Source organism: Coturnix japonica, chromosome 20, assembly GCF_001577835.2.
Source record: "Coturnix japonica isolate 7356 chromosome 20, Coturnix japonica 2.1, whole genome shotgun sequence".
Taxonomy (NCBI): Eukaryota; Metazoa; Chordata; class Aves; order Galliformes; family Phasianidae; genus Coturnix; species Coturnix japonica.
Window position 1 is genome coordinate 9,875,294 of NC_029535.1, and position 22,686 is coordinate 9,897,979.

General features: G+C 40.8%; 1 protein-coding gene across 6 annotated transcripts in view; it reads right to left on the reverse strand.

Moving 5' to 3' along the window:
• Nucleotides 1-22,686, reverse strand: part of GNAS (GNAS complex locus) — a 122,645-nt gene that overhangs the window by 17,806 nt on the left and 82,153 nt on the right. For all 6 annotated transcript variants that reach the window (XM_015881746.2, XM_015881747.2, XM_032448587.1 and 3 more), the window contains one exon: nt 13,235-13,332. In XM_015881746.2, coding sequence (XP_015737232.1) covers nt 13,235-13,332 — 98 coding nt within the window. The remainder of the gene's footprint in view (nt 1-13,234; nt 13,333-22,686) is intronic.

Sequence of the window (22,686 nt, forward strand, 5' to 3'; positions counted from 1 at the left end):
AAAGGAGGTAGGGGGAAAAGATTTATCTTACACGATGGAGCAGGAATTCTGCTCCCAGGATCGAGCTCCCGCAGGAACCGGGGAAGCAGTTGTGAGGCAGAGGATGAATATGGACCCCAGATGAGCACAAACAATAGGAGGACCAGCAACTGCTCTGCTTTGTGAGCGGTGAGAGGGATGAATTTATTGCCTTACTTAAATATACTTGTACAAAGGTCTTCAGAGAAACAGCTCACTTATATTTAACATGTAAGAATATAAATCCAAAAATTCTGCCTACTTTAGCACCAAAACAATTGAGAGATTTTTGCTCTATATTTTAGGTTCTTCTGAAAAATGCAGTAATTTTGACAGCTCTCTTGCTCACTGAAAGCTCCACTCTTTCATCTCTTTGATGCCAGCATCACACGTGATGATTGCTCCAGGCACTCCTGGCTGGTACGGCAGGCAGCTTCTTCACAGAGCTACCTGTCAATACCTGCTCTGAGCCGACAGTTTAAGCAATTCACAGCAGCTCACATTTCAGTTTTTCCTTTTTCTCAGGGGCAATTTTTTTTAAATTATTTTTAAATACATTCTTCTTTTTCAAACTTGGGGAAAACAACTCTAGGCCTCTGTAAAAGGAGGCAGACAAACTGGCATCTGCAAAGCGCACACCTCCTCGTACTGAAGGGAGCTGGAATATAAAGTTACTCTTCTTTCTTCTTGAAAACATTCATTTGATCGTGGAATTTAATACCACACATACGTTTAAAAATTGATTTTAAAACAAGCAACCGATACAGAACTGCAACAGCAATTTCAGACCTTTAACTTTGAGGACTACAGGCTACTGTGAAAATCATTCCCTGCAAGTGTTTGTTCCTGCATTCTTCAGCCATAGAACAAAATGAAGAAGTCAGATGTGAGTGGTTATCTCTCACTGGTATATATTGCATTCAGGCAGATAAAAGGAACAAGAAATCAAGCTGGAAGCCAAATTTAAAGGAAAACAATAATGGTGGAGATACCACTTCTGTGGGAAAGCCATTCACAGGGAGAGACCACATTGCTGAAGAAGTTCAGCCCGTGTTTATTTTCATATAAATTTCACACATCAAACAAAAAGAACCTCAGTCATCCTGTTTCATGATTCCATTCTGCTTGGATGTTCAGAATCCTTTTTCACTACTTCTAAAAGGAAAACCAAATACAGACCCTTCAGCTTCACTCACTGAAATGCAGTTTGTGGTAACATCAGCACACGGACATTGACTATGGAATATCTCCTCAAACTACTTTTAAATATTTATTGTTCTTAAGTCCCAAATTCAGTGGAAATCTCACAGAATATCCTGGCTTTAAAAAGGCTCAGGAACTGCCTGTCATGATATGCCACCAGAGAATGATTTAAATAGAATGTTGTGGCCCTTCCCCTTTTTTTCCCCACAGAGCTGCTATCTCTGCTCAACTTATCCTAAAGCACAATTGTAATTAAGAAAAATACAAACTCCTTCAAGTCTCATCTTTCCAGACCAGAGGATAACAACGAGACCCTACAAATGATGTTAAAAGCTCTACCCTTAAAGTGTCTGCAAAGCAGAAAGTAGACTATTCCTTATATTTACAAAACCTATTTTAACACTTTCAAACATTTTTTAACGTGAACTTCTCCAGGCCATGTGCTTTTCAGACTAAAGAAGCAGAGAATGTAGAACTGAAGTGTATGCAGGAAAACTAAAAGTCCTGACACGGCACAACTTCAGCCTATTTTCTCCCTTAGCCAAAAGCCATGTCTGCTGGTTTTGGCACAGAGAGGATTTCTACTGTAGTTTAAGTGACTGCTCAGGTATCAGGAGCTGCAAGAAGTGGAACAAAGAAAGGCCTGGAGTGAGAGCATGGAGATGGGGGGTGATGGCTGCGTATGTGCAAAAATGAGTGCTCAGGGAAAAGGAGGTGAAGGGAAAATCTGGATGGACTCTAAAAACAGCTTCTAACTTAAGACAATGCTATCATGAGGAAGTGATAACACAGTTGCTTCAGGTAAAGTTTGTTCTTTTACACTAGCTTTACTGAATCTAGTTATTACAGCTATATAAAACTCTTTTAATTACCTAAATGATTACTAAACATATTACTCATAGAGCATAACTATTTAAGCATTACGACTCTAAAAACCACCAACAGCAGAATGACTACCTCTATCTTGAAACTGAACCTTACAGTGAGGAGAACAGGGAAGGCTGGGCAGGTGCTAAGGGTGCTGCTTTGGTGACACCTGTGAACCGCAGCTGCAGACTCATCATCCAAACGGAATCCTTTCGGACAGGCTTCAGAGGGGCCACGGAGTCAGAAAGGCCCAGGCAATGAGTTTTTCCATCCTCCTCCTCTAAAGTTCTCTGCAAATTCAGGCAGTGCAGAATAAAATTCATCCTCCCTTGCTCTATGGTGTACTATACAAAATTCTGCCTAATTGCTGCCCATTTCCCAGTGTTAGCCACTCTTTTCTCAGGAAGTGGGAGCAAAGGGGAGGGCGAGGATTTGAGCCATGGTGGTCATGAATCAATACAACACAGTGCTGTGAAGCCTACCTATACAGGTAGTGTGAAACAAACACATCTGAGATGTGGAAAACAATTTCATCTCAGCAAGCACTAATTCTGAAACTCCACTGATGCTGTGCATGCTGACATCATTAATTACCTTATTACCCTGGAAAAAAGCCTCACAAAGCTCAGAATAACAGCTCAGTGCAGCACCACGGGTGGGCGGCCGCCCCTCCCCACCTCAGCCCTGCCACCGCGGGCAGCAGCAACACAGGGAGAGGAAGGCCAAGCTGCAGGTCATGCTGGGCATCCATGTTCCACAAACTGCTCATCCCAGATCCCACAGGACAACTTAAAGCCGTTTCAGTAGAGAACACGCACGTACCTTGACAGTCACTTTGTCTGCAGAGGGCAGTGTCTCATGTTTGCATTTTAAATGGCTGAAATCTTAAACCTAAATTATTTATTATCAGATTAAAAAATTTCTCTTCTGCATGAAAGGAAAGTTTCTCAAGGGAAGAAGTGAACAAAAGCAGATACTAAAAACCATGGGCTGAATTGCTGCAGGAGAGATGAGACTAAGAAGGTTTCTCTTATTTCTCTTAATTCTCTTCCCCACATGGAGTGTGTGTTCCCACATCAACATACAAGAGGGGCTGTGAACCCAGCCAGGACTTTGGCTGTGCATAATAATTGACTCCATTATTTTGCATAAAAGACATTCAAACAAGAATCCTCTTATAATGTCTTATTGCAGGGAAGCACTGAAAGACTTTGCAGCCTTGGCTCAAATATCTGCCCAACGCTTAGAAGGCATCTTACTCTTAGAACCTGCATATCTAGCAAGAAATATACAGTTCAAAACTGCTAGGAAGCACGGGCACATAGCAGTGGTACCGAAATGCTCATGACCCAGCTATAGTCTGTGCTGCTCACCTACAGCTCTGATACCTGTAACTAGATGCTATGCAACTTGAAATGCACAAGACAATTGCAGGATTTCCATTTGTTCTGCATTACTATAATTAGAGTTCCGGCTCACGGCTTACACTAAGAACAGCAGCAAGAACTGGGAGGTGGAAGAGACTGAAATCAGGTGGGGCAGAATGGGAGAAAGTCTAGAGAGAAAGCTCACTGTTCCTGGAGAAAAAACAGGCGTGGTCTTCCATGACTTGCAGTGTATCAGCTGCTGACACATGGCCATCATGATTAGAGACTGTGTCTGTGTGAAAGACAGCTTTTATCGCGCTGCAGCACTGTAACTCCACTTCCTCTACCCAGCTGTGAATTACTAGATTCACCACAAGAAAGGGTACCTAAGTGCAGCAATTGGTACGTTGTACAATAGCTAATAACACGCAACTACTAAAAATAGCAATTTCCTGTTCATTCTTCTGTATTTGCCAAAGACATTTTCACCATGTCCTGAACACACCAGCTGCCCTGTGCTTACTGGTGTGGCCAGAACCAGCGGCAGGGCTCTCACACGGCATTTCTCCCTTGTGCCACCCAGGTTTAGACCCTACAGCTTCAGCCTGTAGAACTACAGCTACCTTCTTCCTATGAATGCACAGCAAGGCCAAGGAGCAGAACGCCAACAAGCAGGTGAGAAAATGTAAAAGATCGTGACACTGTTCAATCATAATCACATTCAATCACTGTTCAATCAATTTACAGTGCATGTAAATACAGCTTCTAAGGGAACACAACTGGAGTAATTCTGCAGACAAGCATATCCTGCACTTCAAAAGATTCCCTCCTTTGATTGAGTCTACTTCAATTAGAGAGACCTACATTTAATTAACACATCTTAAGTTTTCTACTTCTCTGTTTAAAGACAATAGAGTGGTGAGGAAGGCTGATATAATTGACATTCCGGTCACTAACTCTCTTGATTGTGGCTCCAAACACACCAAGCCTTTATAAACAGGAGAAAAACCACCACCACAACCCCAGACTGCTCTGCAGCACAGCTCCCTCTTGTTACCTACCTTACCTTACTAAGTGTGAGTTACACACGTTTAGTGGAGTTACAAAGAGCATCCCAAGGAAGAAAAGAAACAACCACAGCTGACACGATGACAGAAGAATGACATTTTTCTAATGCAGGGCTGATTTCCAGGAAGTGACTGTTCAGGGAAAACATGTCAGCACAGACATACCTGCATCTAACTCCAACCCATCTTGGCTTTCTGCACATCCAGCATTACACTGTGGATGTTAGGAATACATGTGAAACAACTCAGATTTTAGAACATACACTGCTTAAGGAGGGATACCAGAACCTTATTTGCCCTCTAATCCATGTACGTATAAAAGCAACAAGTGCTTGTATAGATCTGGATAATTACAGAGCTCTGTTTCAAAAAAAAACACACAAAGTTTCATACAATATAAACACAGTAATTGTCACTTTATCTCACAATCTACACTGTGATTTTCATTACATACAACAAAGGAGCTACTCATGAGAACCAAACTAAGAGGGTAAACTGCACCCCTCATTACTGTTTGTTTTTAAAGGTATTTGTTGAATTATTACAAACAACTCTTGCAGTTTGATGAAAGAATAGAACCATACTGGGCGCAGCACTGATCTTTCATTTGTCTTGAGGGAAATCAGTTTCATACTCTTTACCAGCACACGGCTTTATCAGAAAACCACATCGCACAGGTTTGGGGTAATTAGCAGGACCTTCTAAAACAGCCCAGAAGAAAGCTCTGAGGGAAACAAACACACTTCACATCATTAGGAGCTGAAATGGAAGTACAGTACCAGCAGCCCCTGCTCGCAACCACAGAAATCCTACCTATTTTTAGTTCACAATTCCAATAAGAAAACAGCTGGGAGTCCAGTAAAAATATCTTGGTGACAAATTTAATGGACTGAATGCTAAAGTTACTATTTTAAAATAAAGTTCCTAATTATCTTTCAAAACAAGAAGCAATTAAGCAGCGGTGGAGCTACAGCTTCACAAGAGTCTGGTAAGGCTTGGTTCCAATCAGACAAACTGGGAAACGGTTCAACACCTTTCTGATCCTATGAACTGGTTGAGGGCCAGGATTCTATTTTTAGGGTGGATTTTTATATATTTATTTACTTATTTTAATAAAAGCCATGCTGCTCTGACCCGTCCAGCCCTGCTGTGCCCCGTCCTTCCCTGCCTGTCCCCAGTCACCCTTTCTTACAGGCAAGGGACACTCCTTGCTCAGCATCCCACACACAACAGGAGAATGCTGGAAGGGAAGCACAGAGCTCGTGGTACCTGAAGAGAGCTTGGGAAAATGCTCTTTGCTAACAGAGTGCATGGATCCTGGAGTAACTCAGCTCCATGGAGCACAGGTGGACAGTGCAGCACTCCAAAGGCAAAGGCCAAGGATCTCACTCTGTGAGAGGGAATCCACAACACGAAGCATATGGATATTCATACATTTACAGGATGATTCACATAAATCACAATAAAATGAGTTACAACCTGACATGTTCTTCTCCAAAACTCTCTCTAAATAGGTCTCTAAACAACATGACATTTTAAGTACTGGATCCCTTCATAAAACACTGAGATAATAATGAACACATTATACCTGTAAGACACAAGGCCACCTCACGCTCCACTCATACAGCACATGGTAGTTTCAAAGCAAACTGTATTTAGCAGGATCCCAGCATCAGGAAGGCCCAGCTGGGGAATGTATCATCCACACTGCTAAGACAGGAGGAAAGACCTCCAGGTTTTCCTCTCACACCTTCAGCAAAACCATTTAACTGTACCAAGACACTTGATGATACCACAGTACTTCTTCATTATCACAAAAGCCTGAACAACAACATTCTTCTCTCATTTAATACTTCACACTCTCCAAAATCATCCAAGGATTCGTTGATAGGAGCTTCTATACTCTTCCTCAAGAAAAAAAGCTGCACCAATTAACAAGTGGGGAAATGAAGCTGCATCAGGTCTGCTCTCCTGTAACAGAACACATGGATCCTAAAGCAGCTGGGCTCGGGGGAAGAGGTGAGTGGTGAAGTTCTCCAGCAGTAGCAGTGGGCAGAGGCCATTAAGGGCAAAGACAGGAAAAGAACTGAGACTTAACGCCTTAAATGCAACATCTGTTCTTCACCGAGCACATTGTGACAGGCAGAGCAAATGAACAGATCACAATACAGCAGTCAGCAGACTCAACAGGATAAAGCTCAGCTCACTGCTGGGGCTCTGTGTGAGGAACAAATACCAAAGAAAAACAGTCAAGCTATTTACAAAGAGAAGAGCTCACCTCCCAGACATGAGGCTTACAAGGCACCTAACTCTTTCTGACAGTCACTGATTTTAGAGCATAAATAAGCATAGCTCAGCTGAGGTGCCTTAGCAGCAGATGTGGTGGACAGGGCAATCCAGACATGATCTTTAACAACTTCTCAAGCACTACCTGCATCGGCAATATATAGTAATATAGCAGTTAACACTATTCACATCTAAATCTCTATTTTCTTTCATTTATAAAACTCACATGGGCCTAAGCAGTTGTTGTTCTTATTACAAGGACGCAAATCTACCCATCAGGCCCACACAAAGCCATGCAGCCCTCCGGAATGCCCCCTTCTGCCCCAGCTGCAGCCCCTCGCTACAAACAGTGCTCTGCTGCTTGTGGTAATGGGGCTGTAGTTTATAAAAGTACTTCAGGTGGATGGGAATCTTGCAGAGTATCCAAGGCACTTAACAGCCTTGACCAAAAACTTACTGGGCAGCCAATATGTTTCAAAGTGTAAATTACAGTTCAGATACTGGAAACCCTTCACTTGCATGATGAGAGCACTGTAATTTAGCCTCATCTGCAGATATCCTTGAAGACTTCACTGGTGTACCATAACACAAATATGATTCCTTGTTAACTGTATTTAAGTATGATTAAATGTAAGTATAACATGTTCCAGATACAAAAAATCAATGTATAACATGTAACGGAGCAATCAGTTCAAAAGCAGCGTTTTAAATCTCAAAACCTATCAGTGAGAGCCTGCCTACAAAACTGTCCTTAGTCACACCTGAAATCAGTCGGTGATTTCTTGGAGTTCATTTAGGACTCAGTCACACACTGTAAGAAATACTTCATATGATTTAAAGGAAATCTGATTTAGTTTGCAGCACAGGCAGTGCAGTAAACAGCACTATAACAAATTACACTGTGATATTTTAAATCCAGCTTCAGTTTGATAAACCCACTCACCTAACATGAGTTTAATCCATGTTCTCATTCTCCGCCAGCCCCTTTGGCAGTAAAGCCTTTACAACCATGTTCTCCGCATGCAAGCACATGGCCTCAATAAAGTTCTCAGCCCGCTGCTACTTTTCTACCCAACGCAATGCAGACATTGTTGTCAGGGATCTATCAAAGACAATAAATTCAGCAACACCTGCAAATGCAGGCAGGCACTCAGACAAAAGTGTCTTATGGTCTTTCTGCCAAAATAGATCATTAATTCCAACATTTTAATTATTAATGTACCTAGTTCTTAAGACTCAAGCAAGCTACCCCACAACACCTTTCACTTTATCTGGCTTCATACTGTGATGTAATTTGTTTCAGAGACAGAGAATTTTGTTTGGGGTTGAGTGTAGGTTGAAATTGTGAATTTATGATTAGCTGTGACAACAGTGGGAACGTGTTGGATTCATAATCCATTTATTGGCTAAATTTAGGTAATCCTGTCTTCAGAGCACTTGCCAGCAGACACATCCCTGCTACAGACAGGCAGCAAGAACAGGCAGATGCTTGGAGTAGTTGATATAAACCAACCTAAATATTCAGGCTCCTTTTGTTGGTAATGACTTGCTAAAGCCATACAAACTCAGGAGGTACCGTGCTTCCCATCATCTACAGCAATCACTTTCTGCACGTAACATCCCAGTGGACTGTGGAAAAAGTTTAACTCAGGCTGTATTTTCTTCTACCTGAATTTAACTTCATTTAGAACATGAACGTCTGTTCCCTCAGGATAAAGAGGAACAGGGACCCTACTTCAGTGACTGGCCAGTGTTCTGGAACAGTGGGTTTTACAAGAGCAGGAATGAGGAATCAGGGTCTACTCTTTGGCTTGCCAAAGAATTCGTGCAGTGGGAGGCAAGCTCATCAGTGAGAGGGGACATAGATATTATTCTTCATCACAACAATGTTCAACAATTTAACTGTTAATGTCCATAGGAAGCTCATATGTGCCAGAATTGCAGGCCAGGGAAATCACTGTCCTGTTGAACAGAAGCACTCAGAGGCAGCACTCAGAGCTGGAGAATACGAGGGGAACAGCTCTGCCAAAAACACATTGAGTGGAGAGAAAGTAAAAAGAAAAAATAAGTAATAAATAGGAATAAGAACCCAGACTAACAGCACTACTGATAAATCAGCCACTATTTAAAAGGTGAGACTTTCAGCAAACACATTTTACTGCACGTTCCCTGAAAGGAACTTTGTTGTGAAGTGAAATCAACGTGGAAGAAAATCATTAAGTACTCAGATCGGGGCTCTTAATTGCTCTTACAAGTCAGCAAATCCAGAACCAAAACACACCATAAATCTTAATAAAAACATAAAAAATTTACAGCCCTTAACAAATCAGATATTAAGAAAACAGGACGTCCACATCTGCTGATCCTTTAGGAGCGCTGCACGGCAGTCAGCTAATAGCTGCACTCTCCCCTTTCTTTGATAAGCATTTTAAAAACAAACATCTTAAAAAATACTTCTCATAAAGCTCTTCTGGAGCAGCCTGGCACAGTTTCAAGCTATCAGAGTGGCTCTGCTGGTGTTGAAGTTCAAGAAATACAGCTCGCTGCACCTCTACCAGCAGCCTGCCCGTGTTTCCTCCGTCCATGAAATGGCAGACGGCAAGAGAAAGCACGGCGAGGCTTTCCAGCAGGAAATAGCATGAGAATAGGCTCCCAACTGCTACTTCCAGCCCTTCCTGATAGCGCAGGGTGTGAAATGGGTTGCAAATGCTGTCTCTCACATTATTTCCTTTTCCACTCCAGCCAAAACCAGGAAGCGTCAGCTGGGAGATACAAAGCGAAAGCAGTGTAAAACAAAGTGAAAAATCAAACTGGGGGCCAATGAAACAAGCTCAGCCAAGGCCAGATAAAGCAAAAAAATCAAGTATTTGTGGGTACGGCTTAATAGCTGCAAGACTAGAGAAGAGCCCTAGGAGGCTTATGCATCCAAGCTTTGTTCACGACTCACTACAAACAGTGTTAATTGAAAGGCTACCGACATCAAAGCAATCTTCTTCAGGACATCCACAGATGTTGCACCAGGCCCCACAGGACTGTGCTGGCACCCTTCAAACCTCCGTACCACCAACAGCCCATTGGTATGGGAGAGATCCTGCTTATTCCAACTGTAGCTCCTGCAGAGTGTTTGGGAGGCTTTAAAAACAAAGATCCTCCAATGAAAACTGAGGCTGAAATATAGCAATGACAGCACTTCAAAGAGTTCGTGTTTGTTTATACTTGACAGAAGGCATAGATCTGACATGCAGGTTTTGGCACACTGCAGTGGAGATGACTCCTAAATTCTTAATATTAAGTAACATGTTCAGAATAAAATGAAATCCTGCACCTGCAGGAAAAAAATACGAAGGACGGTACATCACTTACTACCACTCGGGGGTTTCTGCATTCTAGACACTTCTGTGTTCTTCTGTTTATTATTAGTCAAGAGGAGTATCACATGGCAGCTTCAGTAAAAACATTTGTTCTCTTCTATACACATCCCCAAAACACACAAGAGCAATGAAATCTGCTCTCTTCTCAGATGCTGCTCCCTCTTCACAGTTAATATATTCCCCACAGACAGAAAATGGTGACAGTCTCCCAGAGCATGCTGCTCTAGAAGCAGAATTGAAACTAATTACTTAGTAAGTTGAGCTAAGAAAGGGAAACAGCCTCCTTTCCTTTCTCTCGAGACCATACAATATGCCCCGGCAGGAAGTACAGTAAAGCTCACGACAAGCAGAGGCAGCTCTTCTTCAAAATGAACAGAGTTCCTTAGGAGTGACATTTTCATTAAGCCAATAAGCTTGAGGATAAGGGGTGAGATACCAGAAGGGCTCTCCAATAGATGGGGCTACTGCTCAGGTCTCCCAGCTTTACACCTGTGATGATCACAGATGCAATCAAGCAGCCAGGCTGGTACCTGTAGCTGTCTGACAGCTTTCAGTGTGAGCCACTTCAGGCAGGACTGCAGGGAGTAACAGAAAGTGCAGACAATGCTACTGCCAACTTCATGTGAGGAAGCACTGCAAAGCTGCAGCAGGGCATCATGAAGAACTGTAGTTACTGCTGGGCAACAGGTAAACAATACCATTGCTGAATGGCTAGAATCTTAATAACAACATCAGTGTCACAGAGATACAACACACTATGTTGGGAATTATCTTCATTCCCACTTCTCTGCCGAAGGACAAGTAGCCAGAAGTGACATTTCCCCCTTGCATTCATCTAAGAGAATTCCTGACTTGCTCCCTGTGTTAAATGACTCCTGAACAAGACAGGCTTCACACTAAGAAATCACCCTTCAAAATTAAATAAAAGAAAGAAATAGATACAATTACAAAGAGCAATAAAAAGAAACACTGCTTAGAATTTAAAGCTGTTCTCCAGACTAAGAATCCTTTCGCATTTAACTATTTAATCAATTTTTAAGAGCAAGACAGGATTTTTTGGAAGCTGACTGATTTTGAAAGAGAAAAGATATTTTTCTGTTTTCCATTTTAAGCCGGCTTTGCTTGTTCCAAACAGGCACCTTCAAAAGTGGAAAATGCTGAGGACAAAGGGCTCTGAAGGAGCTGACTGACTCCAACACTTGCTCCGCTTTCTCTCTTAACTCCTATGAGCCCTAATACGGCAGTTTGCACATCCCAATTAAAAGCCCGCACTCCATACATCTCAGTAATGTTTCACATTTTGCCTCTGCTGCATTTTTTAGAACGAGCTCCCGAGGTTCGTTTCAAAGGATCAATCACAGCTGGTTTAACTGGAAGCAATTTTTGTCAGGTCTCTTGAAAATTTAATATGATAAAAACAAGCACAGAATTTCAAAGCACTTCACCTCCAAGCAAACATTCTGCCATTACAACACTCTGCATAACAGAACACGCAAATTAAGAACAGCAGCAGTGCAAGGCCAGAAGTGCCAGAAAGTGCACAAACTACCAACAAAAATGACAAGAAATGGCCTTCTGCTTCCTCCCAAGGAGCCAATGCCTTAAATTTACAACCAAACTGAATAAATATGACATATAATGACATATTTAGAAGACAGCAGTGGAATCTTAGGTAAAAAACCAAAGTACTGTCAGCAGTACAACATTTAATTTTGGTTCTACGGATCGTGATGTATCATCCAATGTTCCACTAGATGGAGCAGGATGGTAAAACCATCCTAAAGGCCATATCCCTCGCTGATCCATGAGAAAGTCAGCATCCAGCAATCAAAAATGGCAGCAACTTCAGCTTTTAGGGAAGACCAAAATTGGATCTTCTTCTAAAAACAGAGCAATGCAACCAAACCTTGGTGCTTAGCAAGACTTACAACTGTGAAAAAAACACCTGCTAGAAACACTAAGAGATAACCAAACACTGACAGAAACAACGTGATCTGTTTCTAACTTCTGTCAGCTTATAAAGACTAAATTTAGTGGACAGTTGACAGAAAACAAAGACCTTGTAATATTTTTTCATTTAGTAGCAAATGAACTTGAGAGGAGATCCATGCCAAATGATCAAACATTAGTCACCTAATGGAAAAGACACTGCTACACATCAAACAAATTCACACTAGAAACAATGGCAAAACTTCAAAGGGCCTTTGAAAGACCTGGAGCTGAGCAAGTCATAGACAAATGATCTCCCTGGTATCTTCAAACAGAGCTAATTGCTGATTTACCTCGAAGTCTACATACCCAAACAAAAAGTGAACCTTACAAACTTTATTTCACCAAGTGTTCCTTATGATACTCAGCAGCAGACAAACCACAGTCCTCCCTCATCATGTGAAATGAGGAAGCTTCTACTTCCTTGACCATTACAACTTATTTCCATATCTCCAAAAGAAACGGAGTGTAACCCAATAAAGTGCAGTCTTAGCAATTAATTTTATAATTTGCAATTAAAAAAAATAAATCTGAACCATACTGTGCTGCTGTATGTAATAAATAACTGCAAACATGCAGCAGTCCCTCTCGGGACAATATTAATTATCACAGAGGTGGAAATAATAGAAAGGAATAAATCACGTTCAGATATGCGCACCAAGGTACACAAGCAGAAGTCTTGGTGACTCTTCACAGGTTGCTTCCTATGAATGTTGCTGTCATTTTTGTTTTCAGATAAAGAAGCTGCATCGAAAGCAAAACCTACACTGTATTTTCCAAGACATTAAAATTTGCTGCAGGATCTGAAGTTGACTGTCACGTGGTATGAATGGGAAATCTGATGTCAGCCTATGTCAAAGTACTGGCAAGGTTTTCAATGTAGACATTACCATTGAACTGAACACCAGCTGGCTAGATCTCTGAACGGCTGACTAGTAGGAATGCACTCATTGCACCCAATCCTGATTTTCCAACACATGGAAAAGGAAGCATCAGGATAATCCAAAGGAGTTTGAAACAAATTGTATCTCAGAGTCAATATATAGCAGAACAGAACAATACTTACTACTGTGCACAATCAATCAGCTGATATTCATTAGATCTCTCATAGCAGGCTTTCACACCGTCATCTTGCCAAAGCGTTTTTGTGTGTTCATAAAACTCCTAAAGGGGAAAAAAATATATATATATTTATTATCAGGGGAAAAAAAATGGTTATACGTGAGGAGAATAAGCAATGATAATGCATCTTTACCACATTTCAACACACACACAAAAAAGCATTAAACATCTTCTAGAAGATGACAGGTTTTCTTAGCTTCTTAGACTTCAAAAACTGCCTATCAAGTACTCTAAGTCCAACTGTGTTTTGAAGCCTTGGAAGAGGGGTGAGCTTTTTATTAATGACAACTCTGTTGGCATTTTTAGTAATCCATATCATTTGGTAACAGTTGCTCTTTAGCTCCAGACTTCACAGGATATTATGTTTCTTTGGCTGTCAACATTGCTTTCTTCTTCAGCGAAACACTGGGTCTCAGTAATTCTTACTTAAATCTAGAAAACGATCCTTAGTTTTACACTGTTTTCCATTTTCCAAGTTAGTGGGGCTCTGTGGGGACCACACAGACACGTGAGTGGCACTGCTTCTATCAAGAAATTTGTTCCTTCACAGTGCAACTGCAGAAAGAAACTACAGATAAAATACATTGGCACAAAGCTCGTACTGTGATGGCATTAACCTTAACAATTATAAACAAACCATGAATTTGATCTTACTTTCATTGCTACTGAATGTGCACAAACAACAGCAAATGCAATATTAACCCCTGTCCTCAGTTCTCTTTCTCCCACTTCTAAAACCACGGTTATGGGATGCTTTGAAAGCTTCCTATTTTTTGGTAGTCTGGGAAGCCTTCAACCTCTGACTGTATCAGAGTACAAAGAGGGAAATACCTTTCCTAAGCAAAAATCAGTAGGGAGAGAAAGTGAGGGAGAGGGAATGGTTTGGAATTTCACGTGTTTAAACCAAAACCAGTTTGAGCCCAGAATCACCCGTATTCCAGGCCCATTCTCACACATTCTCTGCCAATGGCCAAGACCAGCAGCCACTCTGAGTTCTGCTGCTGAGGTTGACATCGCAAACATCACATCAGGCACAAACGCAACATAAAAATGTTCAGATCTTAAGTTGGGGAGTTGAACCATCTGACAATCCCTCAGCTTTAATGACCCAACACTCTGTAGAATACCCAGCCTTTGAACTGCCACAAAAATGAGGCTCAGAAGTCCTTATTCTCTTCTGGTTTTTACTACAGCTACAATATTCCATTAGAGAACTAGAATAAAGCAATTATTCCAAACAGCTTATCAACTCTGTCATAACTCATGAAAAAAATATTTGGAGTAGTTTCTGCAATCAGACTCTTAAGTGGGATGAAAAGTAAATCCAGTTCCTGGTCCTCCCATAAACACATCGATAATAAAAAGTCTGGGATTTAGTTTAACAGAACACTTATATAGTTCCACAAGGTCCTCTTGTGCTGCAAGGACAGCTTGGAACTTCCAAAAAGAACATGGATTACAATAATCAGTGTTCCTGCCTTGTTCGGCCCCATCAGTAATAAAATTCTCAGTACTGCCTGGATGTCTGTCCTGCTAATCTGAGCTACAACCAGCAGCACTCAGACAAGTCCTCTAACATGGCTGTTAACTGCCCATGCAGGCTGGGAAAAGAATTCAAGTCCACATTCTTTGAACTTTATATTGGCATTTCAAAACCAACATCTACAGAAAGTAACGGGCAACAGGTTATACCAAGAAGCAGTATGGTTATTATTACTTCATTTCGGAGAGATCTATATGACTTGTGATGGCCAAATATGAGATGCCTTGTTAAGCAACATTTTGTCTTTAGGCCACACCAAAAACATCTTCACGTAATTAGGGACTGCTGCTGACCCAACTTACACATCTGTAGATGAGAGAGGTGCTCAGCAATGAAAAGCTGGAACCAGATATACCGAGTTCAACTTTGTACTTGTTATACCAAAGTTGTTGCTTTATACTAGTTATGCTAGATTAGTGATTTTGAAAGTAAGACACATTAGCTAGTCACAAAAACAAAGCAAAACAGAAAACCCAACCAAATAAAGAAGACCCAAACCGGATTCCCTGCCCTCCCCCCCCCACCAAAGGAAAAAAAAAAATGTACACCTACACTAACCACAATTCTGAAATAATATTTAAGAAAAAGAATAACAAAAGGAACCCTCAACATCCCATCTGAGTCATGGAATGTGGCCTAGGGGTTCTCTCAGGGAAGATGAGCAAAACCACAAGATTTGTAAAGTATTTAGGTGGAAAAAGGGCTTCAGACGCCACCAGAAAAATCAAGTCAGTAACAAGGTTCTAGGGTTGTTTTTTTTTGAGTTAAAGAGGTCTAATTTGTACGAGTTCTCTAGAAATAATGAGTTAGGAAACAAATTAACCAAAAATTGCAGGCAAATTTCCTGAAAAGAAATAGCCAGAAAACGAGTCCTTACATGTCTGCTGCTTGTTTCCTCAACACTGATTCACTTGCTGGCACTTTCTAATACAGACTCTACAGCCACATTAACACGGGTTTCTTTTGCACTAATAATGGAATTCCTAATAAAACAGCTAAAATAAACAAGTAACACTAAATAACATTTTGGTTTGAGATGATATTCCACAATAAGCGGGATTTAAACATTAGGTCAAAAACAATCTACAGCATTTGACAAATACAGTCCTATTATCCAGTCTTGCCCAGTATGTATTTAGAACAACAAAAAAAAGCCAACGATTCCAGTTATGTCATTTGCCATTTAAAAAATGCTGCGGTAACATAATACACACCCACAATCCTGTTTAAACTACAGCTGAAGCTGTGCAAAGCAACAAGAGTCAACACAACCAATGACAGCCAGCACGGTGTCACCAACCAAAGTGAGAAGTGAATTCCTACGAAGAATTTACACTCTTGGAAGCACTAATATCACCCTAAACAGGGAAAAATCCTTGCATAGAACACTTGGGGAAAGTTATGCCAACATAATGCAAATCTGAACAGAACAAGCAGGGCTTGAGACTGAATGTGTTCAAACCAGGCAGGGGCACAGTCTGAATTCCAGGCACAAGCTGCACCTACCAGGTACAAAAAACAGTCTGGGAAACCTTCCCTACTCTTACACAACTGAATTATGAAGGATGATGATTTGCTGATTGTAGGAAACCTGCAATCTCACTACAGCTTAACACCATAAAGCTTCAACATGCGCATGTGAAAAGAAACGTGTTGAAGTGCTAATGTTTTATTTAGTAGAGGAGCCTCCTCCACCTTCTGAAAGTTTCCCCACACAGTGAATCAAAAGGTAACACTTGTGACCTGTCCATATGCATTTACAGGAATGCAATCAGACCTCAGGAGGGAACACCAGTGGAAATTGTCATGTAAAACAGATGCCTGGAAAACAGCTCTTTGTTCCAGAAAGATCACACAACGCAATCCTGGTGCAGGAAAAGGGCGATGCACAGCCTGACCGAGTTAAAATCCTACTGTGTTAGAAACCTTCAATGAATTTAATACATGGCAGCAGGTAATGAGTGGTTTTTAAAAGTCAACCAGAGAAGGCGTTAAAGAACTCAAACATTTTAAGAATTTGGGGTTGATTAATAATAATAATAATAATAATAATAATAATCCTCAAGAGATAAAGTCCAGGCCTGGGAAAAATAAGGAACCAAGATTCATTTTTGAGAGATATTCTAAAAGGATAAAATATTAGCAGAAAACGAAAGAGAAAAACTGGACATACTGTCTACATGGTTTTGTTCCCTCCAAATATATAAAAGCTCAAGAGACTTTTAAAATATGTTTATGAAGCAATGTTTTATAGGCATTAGGATGTTGGCAGGGAAAAGCACTGGCACAGCTATTGCAACTGTGATACCACGTCCACAGGAACCTTAGCACGGACATGCAACGCTACCTTTTCTTTGTAAAATATAGGGTGGATCTGTCAGCAGAGCAGCTTATTTACTGCCTTCAGTTAAAGTCAATGCCACTGAAAAAACCTACCTGCTAAAAGGTGTGTGCAACCATTACACAATGTTGTGGTTAAAACTGGGATTCAGTTCCTGGGCAAAGTTCAGTGTCCCATGAAGTTACTCATTTCATAATAAGAGTTTTAAATATGTCATCCACTTAAAACCTAATGATTAAAGGTCAAACTACATCAGCTTCTAAATGTAAAATTGTATCTTGGACAACATCTGCTTTACTTTCAGGACAGATGGATGGTTCTGCATTCCCTATGAACTGTATTGGAGCAACACAAGGCCACAGTGCTGCATTCCACTACAAACTGAACAGGTTGATTTTCTCCTTCCAGGATAAATACGTAACAAATAGATTTGTTTTTCATTGTTCATAACTGAAAACAAGCACTTACGGCTGACTCTAAGGCCACTCAGCTAAGGAAGCCAATGGTGTCCTGCCATTCTCCCTGTGTTTGGGCATGGATTCTACAGTGTGTTAAAAATGTGTCAAAGAGGACAGTTTAATAAGCCACTTACTCGAACAGGGAAACATCTGCATTCCTGCTGGTGCGAACAAGCGTTAACTATTGCTTGCTATTTTAGGGAAAATATGCCAATGATATCACAAAGGAAATGCATACCTACAAACAGTTGAAGATATTCTCCAGTCTCTGGCACACGTCCAGAGCGGAATACAGAACTCTTTGGGAGAGGCCACAGTACTCAGCACTTCTCATAACTGAGTCAGATATTTTCAGCAAGGACTCAGTCTTATTATCAATAGTTCTTCGTGATTAGAAGGAAGAATAAGGATGAAATGTTTGGGGTTCTTAAGCAATTTTCACATTCCTCACAGAACCAAAAAAAGATGTGGATAAAACCAATGGACAGTGTGAAGATAATTTCATTTAAGAAATTCTTGTCAAGTTTGAAACTCCACCTTTTCCCTCAGTTAAGAGTTTCAAAGGCCATGCTATTTGAGAAATGCTGCAACGCACAGTTTTATACCCATTCTATACCAGCCCCTTTGGTCAAGAGGCCTTAATAGTGCATCACCACATTATCTCCCTTTTATTTTTCTTGCACCAGAAGTGCAACATGATGAACATCACGATGTAATTCTTTCATAAATCCCTTATTTAAAATGCATCACCCTTCTTAGAGAGGAGGAACTCCTCCTGGTACGAGCGCTGAGATGGAAGCTCAGCAGATATGAACTCCCCATTTTGTCAAGACTTCTCTGTAATTTTGATTAGACGTGGAAAGAAAGCAACTTGTCAATGAATTAAACCTATTGATAGCATGAAAGTCTTCTGTACCATCTCAGCTCTCTCTTGGGGCAGCAGAGAGCTGTGACAGAGACCATCCAACCAGGAGCTGTTTTTGCAGATCTCTGGCTAGGAAGGAAGGTTTAATAAAACTCTGTGACATCTCCTTTGAGCCTTAAATTAGAGCTTGGAAAATGTCTTTTGATACTGCGTGATTTTATTGCTTGTTGTGTAATGAATATAAGTAAATTTAAAATGAGCAGTTGAACCGAATTGCCTTAATACCTTACGGAACTGCTGAGAATTAATGCAACTTCAAACAACAAGGTGAGCATGGCACCACACTGCAACACCCTCCGGGCTGGAAACTGAAAGTCTGTTTTTGCCACTAACTTCCACCAACAGAAAAAGGTAGCTAAGATAGTTCCTTCCTACTCTAAATTATGACAAATGCCAAGAAAAGACCAATAATTATCATACAATCTTTCTGAAGAATCAGCATCTGTGTTGGCGAAAGCATCACAGACTGCAACTACTGCCTATGTGAGCACTGAAGACACATTCCAGAAGGGTGCTGTTAGAACTATTGAAATCATCTGAACAACCCTGATATTCCAAGAGTGCTACACTGTATGATAGTTCAGCAACGTGCTTAAAAAGAATTGCTATTTTTTATATATCCAACCTGAATTCCACCCCCCTTCATCTCATATTACAGACAAACTGAAATGAATTTCATTTAGCTGGTTTTCCTGAACTGAAGAAAATCCCTTTGGGAAGACAGCAAGAAACAAAATACTTAGATCCCAAGAAGGAAAAGCCAGCGTTACTCTCAGTTGGAGATGCTTTCATTGGTCCTACCACAACAAAAAAGGAAAAACGAAAACCTGGAAGGCTTCTGAGGGCTTGTACTGTCCCAAAGGCAAGCTGAAAACCCCGGCAACTTGCTGGTTTGCTGGAAGGTGGGACTCTACCAAAGGCTCTACTGTAGTTTTGTTGTATGACGAAAACTACATCCACAGGGCAATGTGCACATTTACTATATTGCCCAATCTTAATATAAACCATTACAGAAATGACTGTCAAGCCACAGCAATACCAAGCAGGCTCACAGATGAAATTCTACTTCATCCATGCATACACCAATATTTTGTGATAGTGTCACACTGTGATTAAAACCAGAAAATGCTTAAGAATTTCTATATTAAATTTATGCCTATTTCCTGTTCAATTCAGCTGACAGCTCTTCTGCTTTGGCATAAATTGAATTAATCTGTTCTTGTTCTTCAAGACTGCTCTGAAGAAAAAAAAGAAGATGTATCAAGAGAAATTAAGTCATCGTTTCTCCAAATGAATTTCTAAATGTGAACTTATGAACCTACAAGTATGGTATGGTGGGAATTGATTCAATAAAAATACAAATGCAGAAGAAAGCACTGGGATTTACTTCAAATGTTAATCAAATATATTAATAATAAAGTGTTTTCGTTGTTGTTATTTTCTATACCATAAAAATGACCACACTACAGGAAAGATCTGCAAATAATATCACCTGGAAGCTCTGCATTGTAGATTCTCCAATTTGAGGAAATACTGAGTTTTAACTAAACTACATGAACACTTCAGTCAAAACAGAGCAGAGTTCAATGGATGCTCCTTTAGTTTTCCCAGTTAGTAACAACTTCACCTCATACTCAAGATGTGTTTTGGTTTCTGGCACATTACAAACTGAAGCATAAGAAATAAAAGCGTCCCCATTTTCACTGCAGTTAGAAATTGCTGTTAAGGGCAATAAAGTTCAGTTTACTGAAGGTGAGAACAGAGTTGTTTCTGCAGATGCTGCCACATTTAAGAACTGAACTGGGTGTAGCTGGAAGAACTGCAGCAAGCAAACCAGGAGACCAACCATTGTATAGAAAACAAGGTTTATTATTAAAGCTGCTTCACCCTTCTGTTTCGTCTCATTTCTGATCACAGAACTTAGAAGGGAGACTTCTTTCTTTCAGTACACAGGTAATCATAATTTAGGCTGTCTTTCAACTCAATTAGCAGAAACAGCAAGTAAAGAATACCTCTGAAGATCTCCTATCATAGCACTTTGCTGACACTATTTCTAATACTCTCCATTCCTTCTCATTAACAAGGTATATTTGCATATCTGCCTTTTCTAACACTTTTGCACCTTAGGATGCTTAAATATATGTCCAGGATGTATTACCAATATTTTGTAAATGACAAAACATACAAGAGACTAAAAAAAGCACACAAGACAAGTGAGGTGATTTGCTTCGAGTCATAAAACAAGTCCGGACACTTCACTTGCTGGTAGCTACCAGAATTCCACAGAACAGTATGCAGACACCCAAGGTAAACAGGCTCCATCCTCACCTCCCCAGCACAGCACAGCTACGCCCACCAGAGAAAGTGCTTTCCCTGTTCCTCACCAGTGTGTGCCCAAATGCAGAGTCTCACGAGAAACACCTGCCATTAGAGGCAACGTGTTTGTTGTTACCTCATAAAGTAGGTTATGCTGTCAAACCAGAAAAGCTCTCTGCCTCTTCCAGGATGTATTTAGATATGAATAACGAGGTATCTATCATGATACAGATCGGGTTGGTTATCTGTAGGGAGAGGTAATTTTGCCTCCATAATTAAGGAACACTTTCAGCAGCAAACAGATCCTAGTTCACAGCTTTTGTTCCTTAGACTGTGCTCTCGTCTTCTCCTGAAGATGCTGCCATTAATGTTTCCACCTTCTCCTCTGTCCTGACTGCACGTTAATGTACTACATGGTTTGTATTGCCTCACTCCTACTGCACAGTGCATGGGAGTAAAGCAGCCCTCTAAAACTGATTCCAGGTAAAAATAACCTCCCCAGAATAGATGAGAGAAGGAGTAAGGGTTGCTGGGGTTATTTTTAACATGGAGCGGTTCAATGCTGTGATTTACTTGGGGGACCCGACGAGGTTTTTCTGGTGCAAGGAAGAGTGGCACACAGCAGTGTGGTGGGCAGAGGGCCGGGCTGGCTGCGGGCAGACGGGATGTGAGGCCGGCTTTGAGGCCGAGGCTGGTGTGTGGTAACACCAGGCCTCAAAGACACCACTCAGAAACCATAATAAAACCATTCAGCAGCGCTGGCAGTGGCAGATCCAAAATAACTACAATGGTGTAGTGTAATAAAAAATAAACAGGGAACCAAAAAACCTGCAGACAATTTCACTGACACCCTAAAAACTATCCCATCTCTTCTCTAGACCCATTTCCCTGGATCTAGAGAAGCATACAACACAGCAGTGCCACAGTTATTTCGGATTTCAACAGTGGATATTCTGGATCTACTGCCAACTGAAGTTACTACAGCATTTTCAGGAGAAACATCTCCAACAACTGAGTCTGCATCAATTAAAAATAGCTGAACAGTATTTACTTCTGCCTGTTTTGACTACTTTACTGAGGGACAAAGACTTGAAATAAATAGATTTTGTTTGGCAGTTTGGTTCATGCTGGTTGACCATGGATAGAAAACTGCTCATAGAATGAAAGCATTTCCATTCTTCTTCTAAAAATAATAACAAAAAGAAAGGGGTGACAATAAAAGCCACTATGATGGCTGGCACGAGGGATGGATAAATATCCTAGCCACTGTCTGGTGTGCAGAGCAGGGGCACAAATACCACCTCCATAACCCAGTCCATCCAGCATCACCCTACAATTGCGTTTTATCTGTAATGAGCAAAATAGTGACAACAGTGACTGAAAAGCCATTTGAAAGCCTCATCTATGATCAACTTTTGTTTTTATTTTCTGTTTAAACTAGGTGTAAAAACAGCCTGAAATGTTGCTTTGTACAGTCATAGTTCTTAGACACCAAGTGTCACTCTGCTCACGTGGAAAATGAAACACCAAAATTAATCCTATCTCATGTGAGGTATCTAAAAATGCAGCACTAGCATTAACTTGGGATATAACTCAAACATACTGCTCAAGCAAACTATCCTTCCTGCTTGTTTCATTAGATGGTCTCACTGATCAGCATAGTTCACTTCATAACTTCTAAGCCATCTGCAAATTACTTCTTTCTTAAAACATTACTTACCATGGCATCATCTTAAGACACATGTCCAGTAGCAGTCATCACATGTGGGCATATAGATTCATATGAGTGCACTGATACAGCAAGATTTCTGCC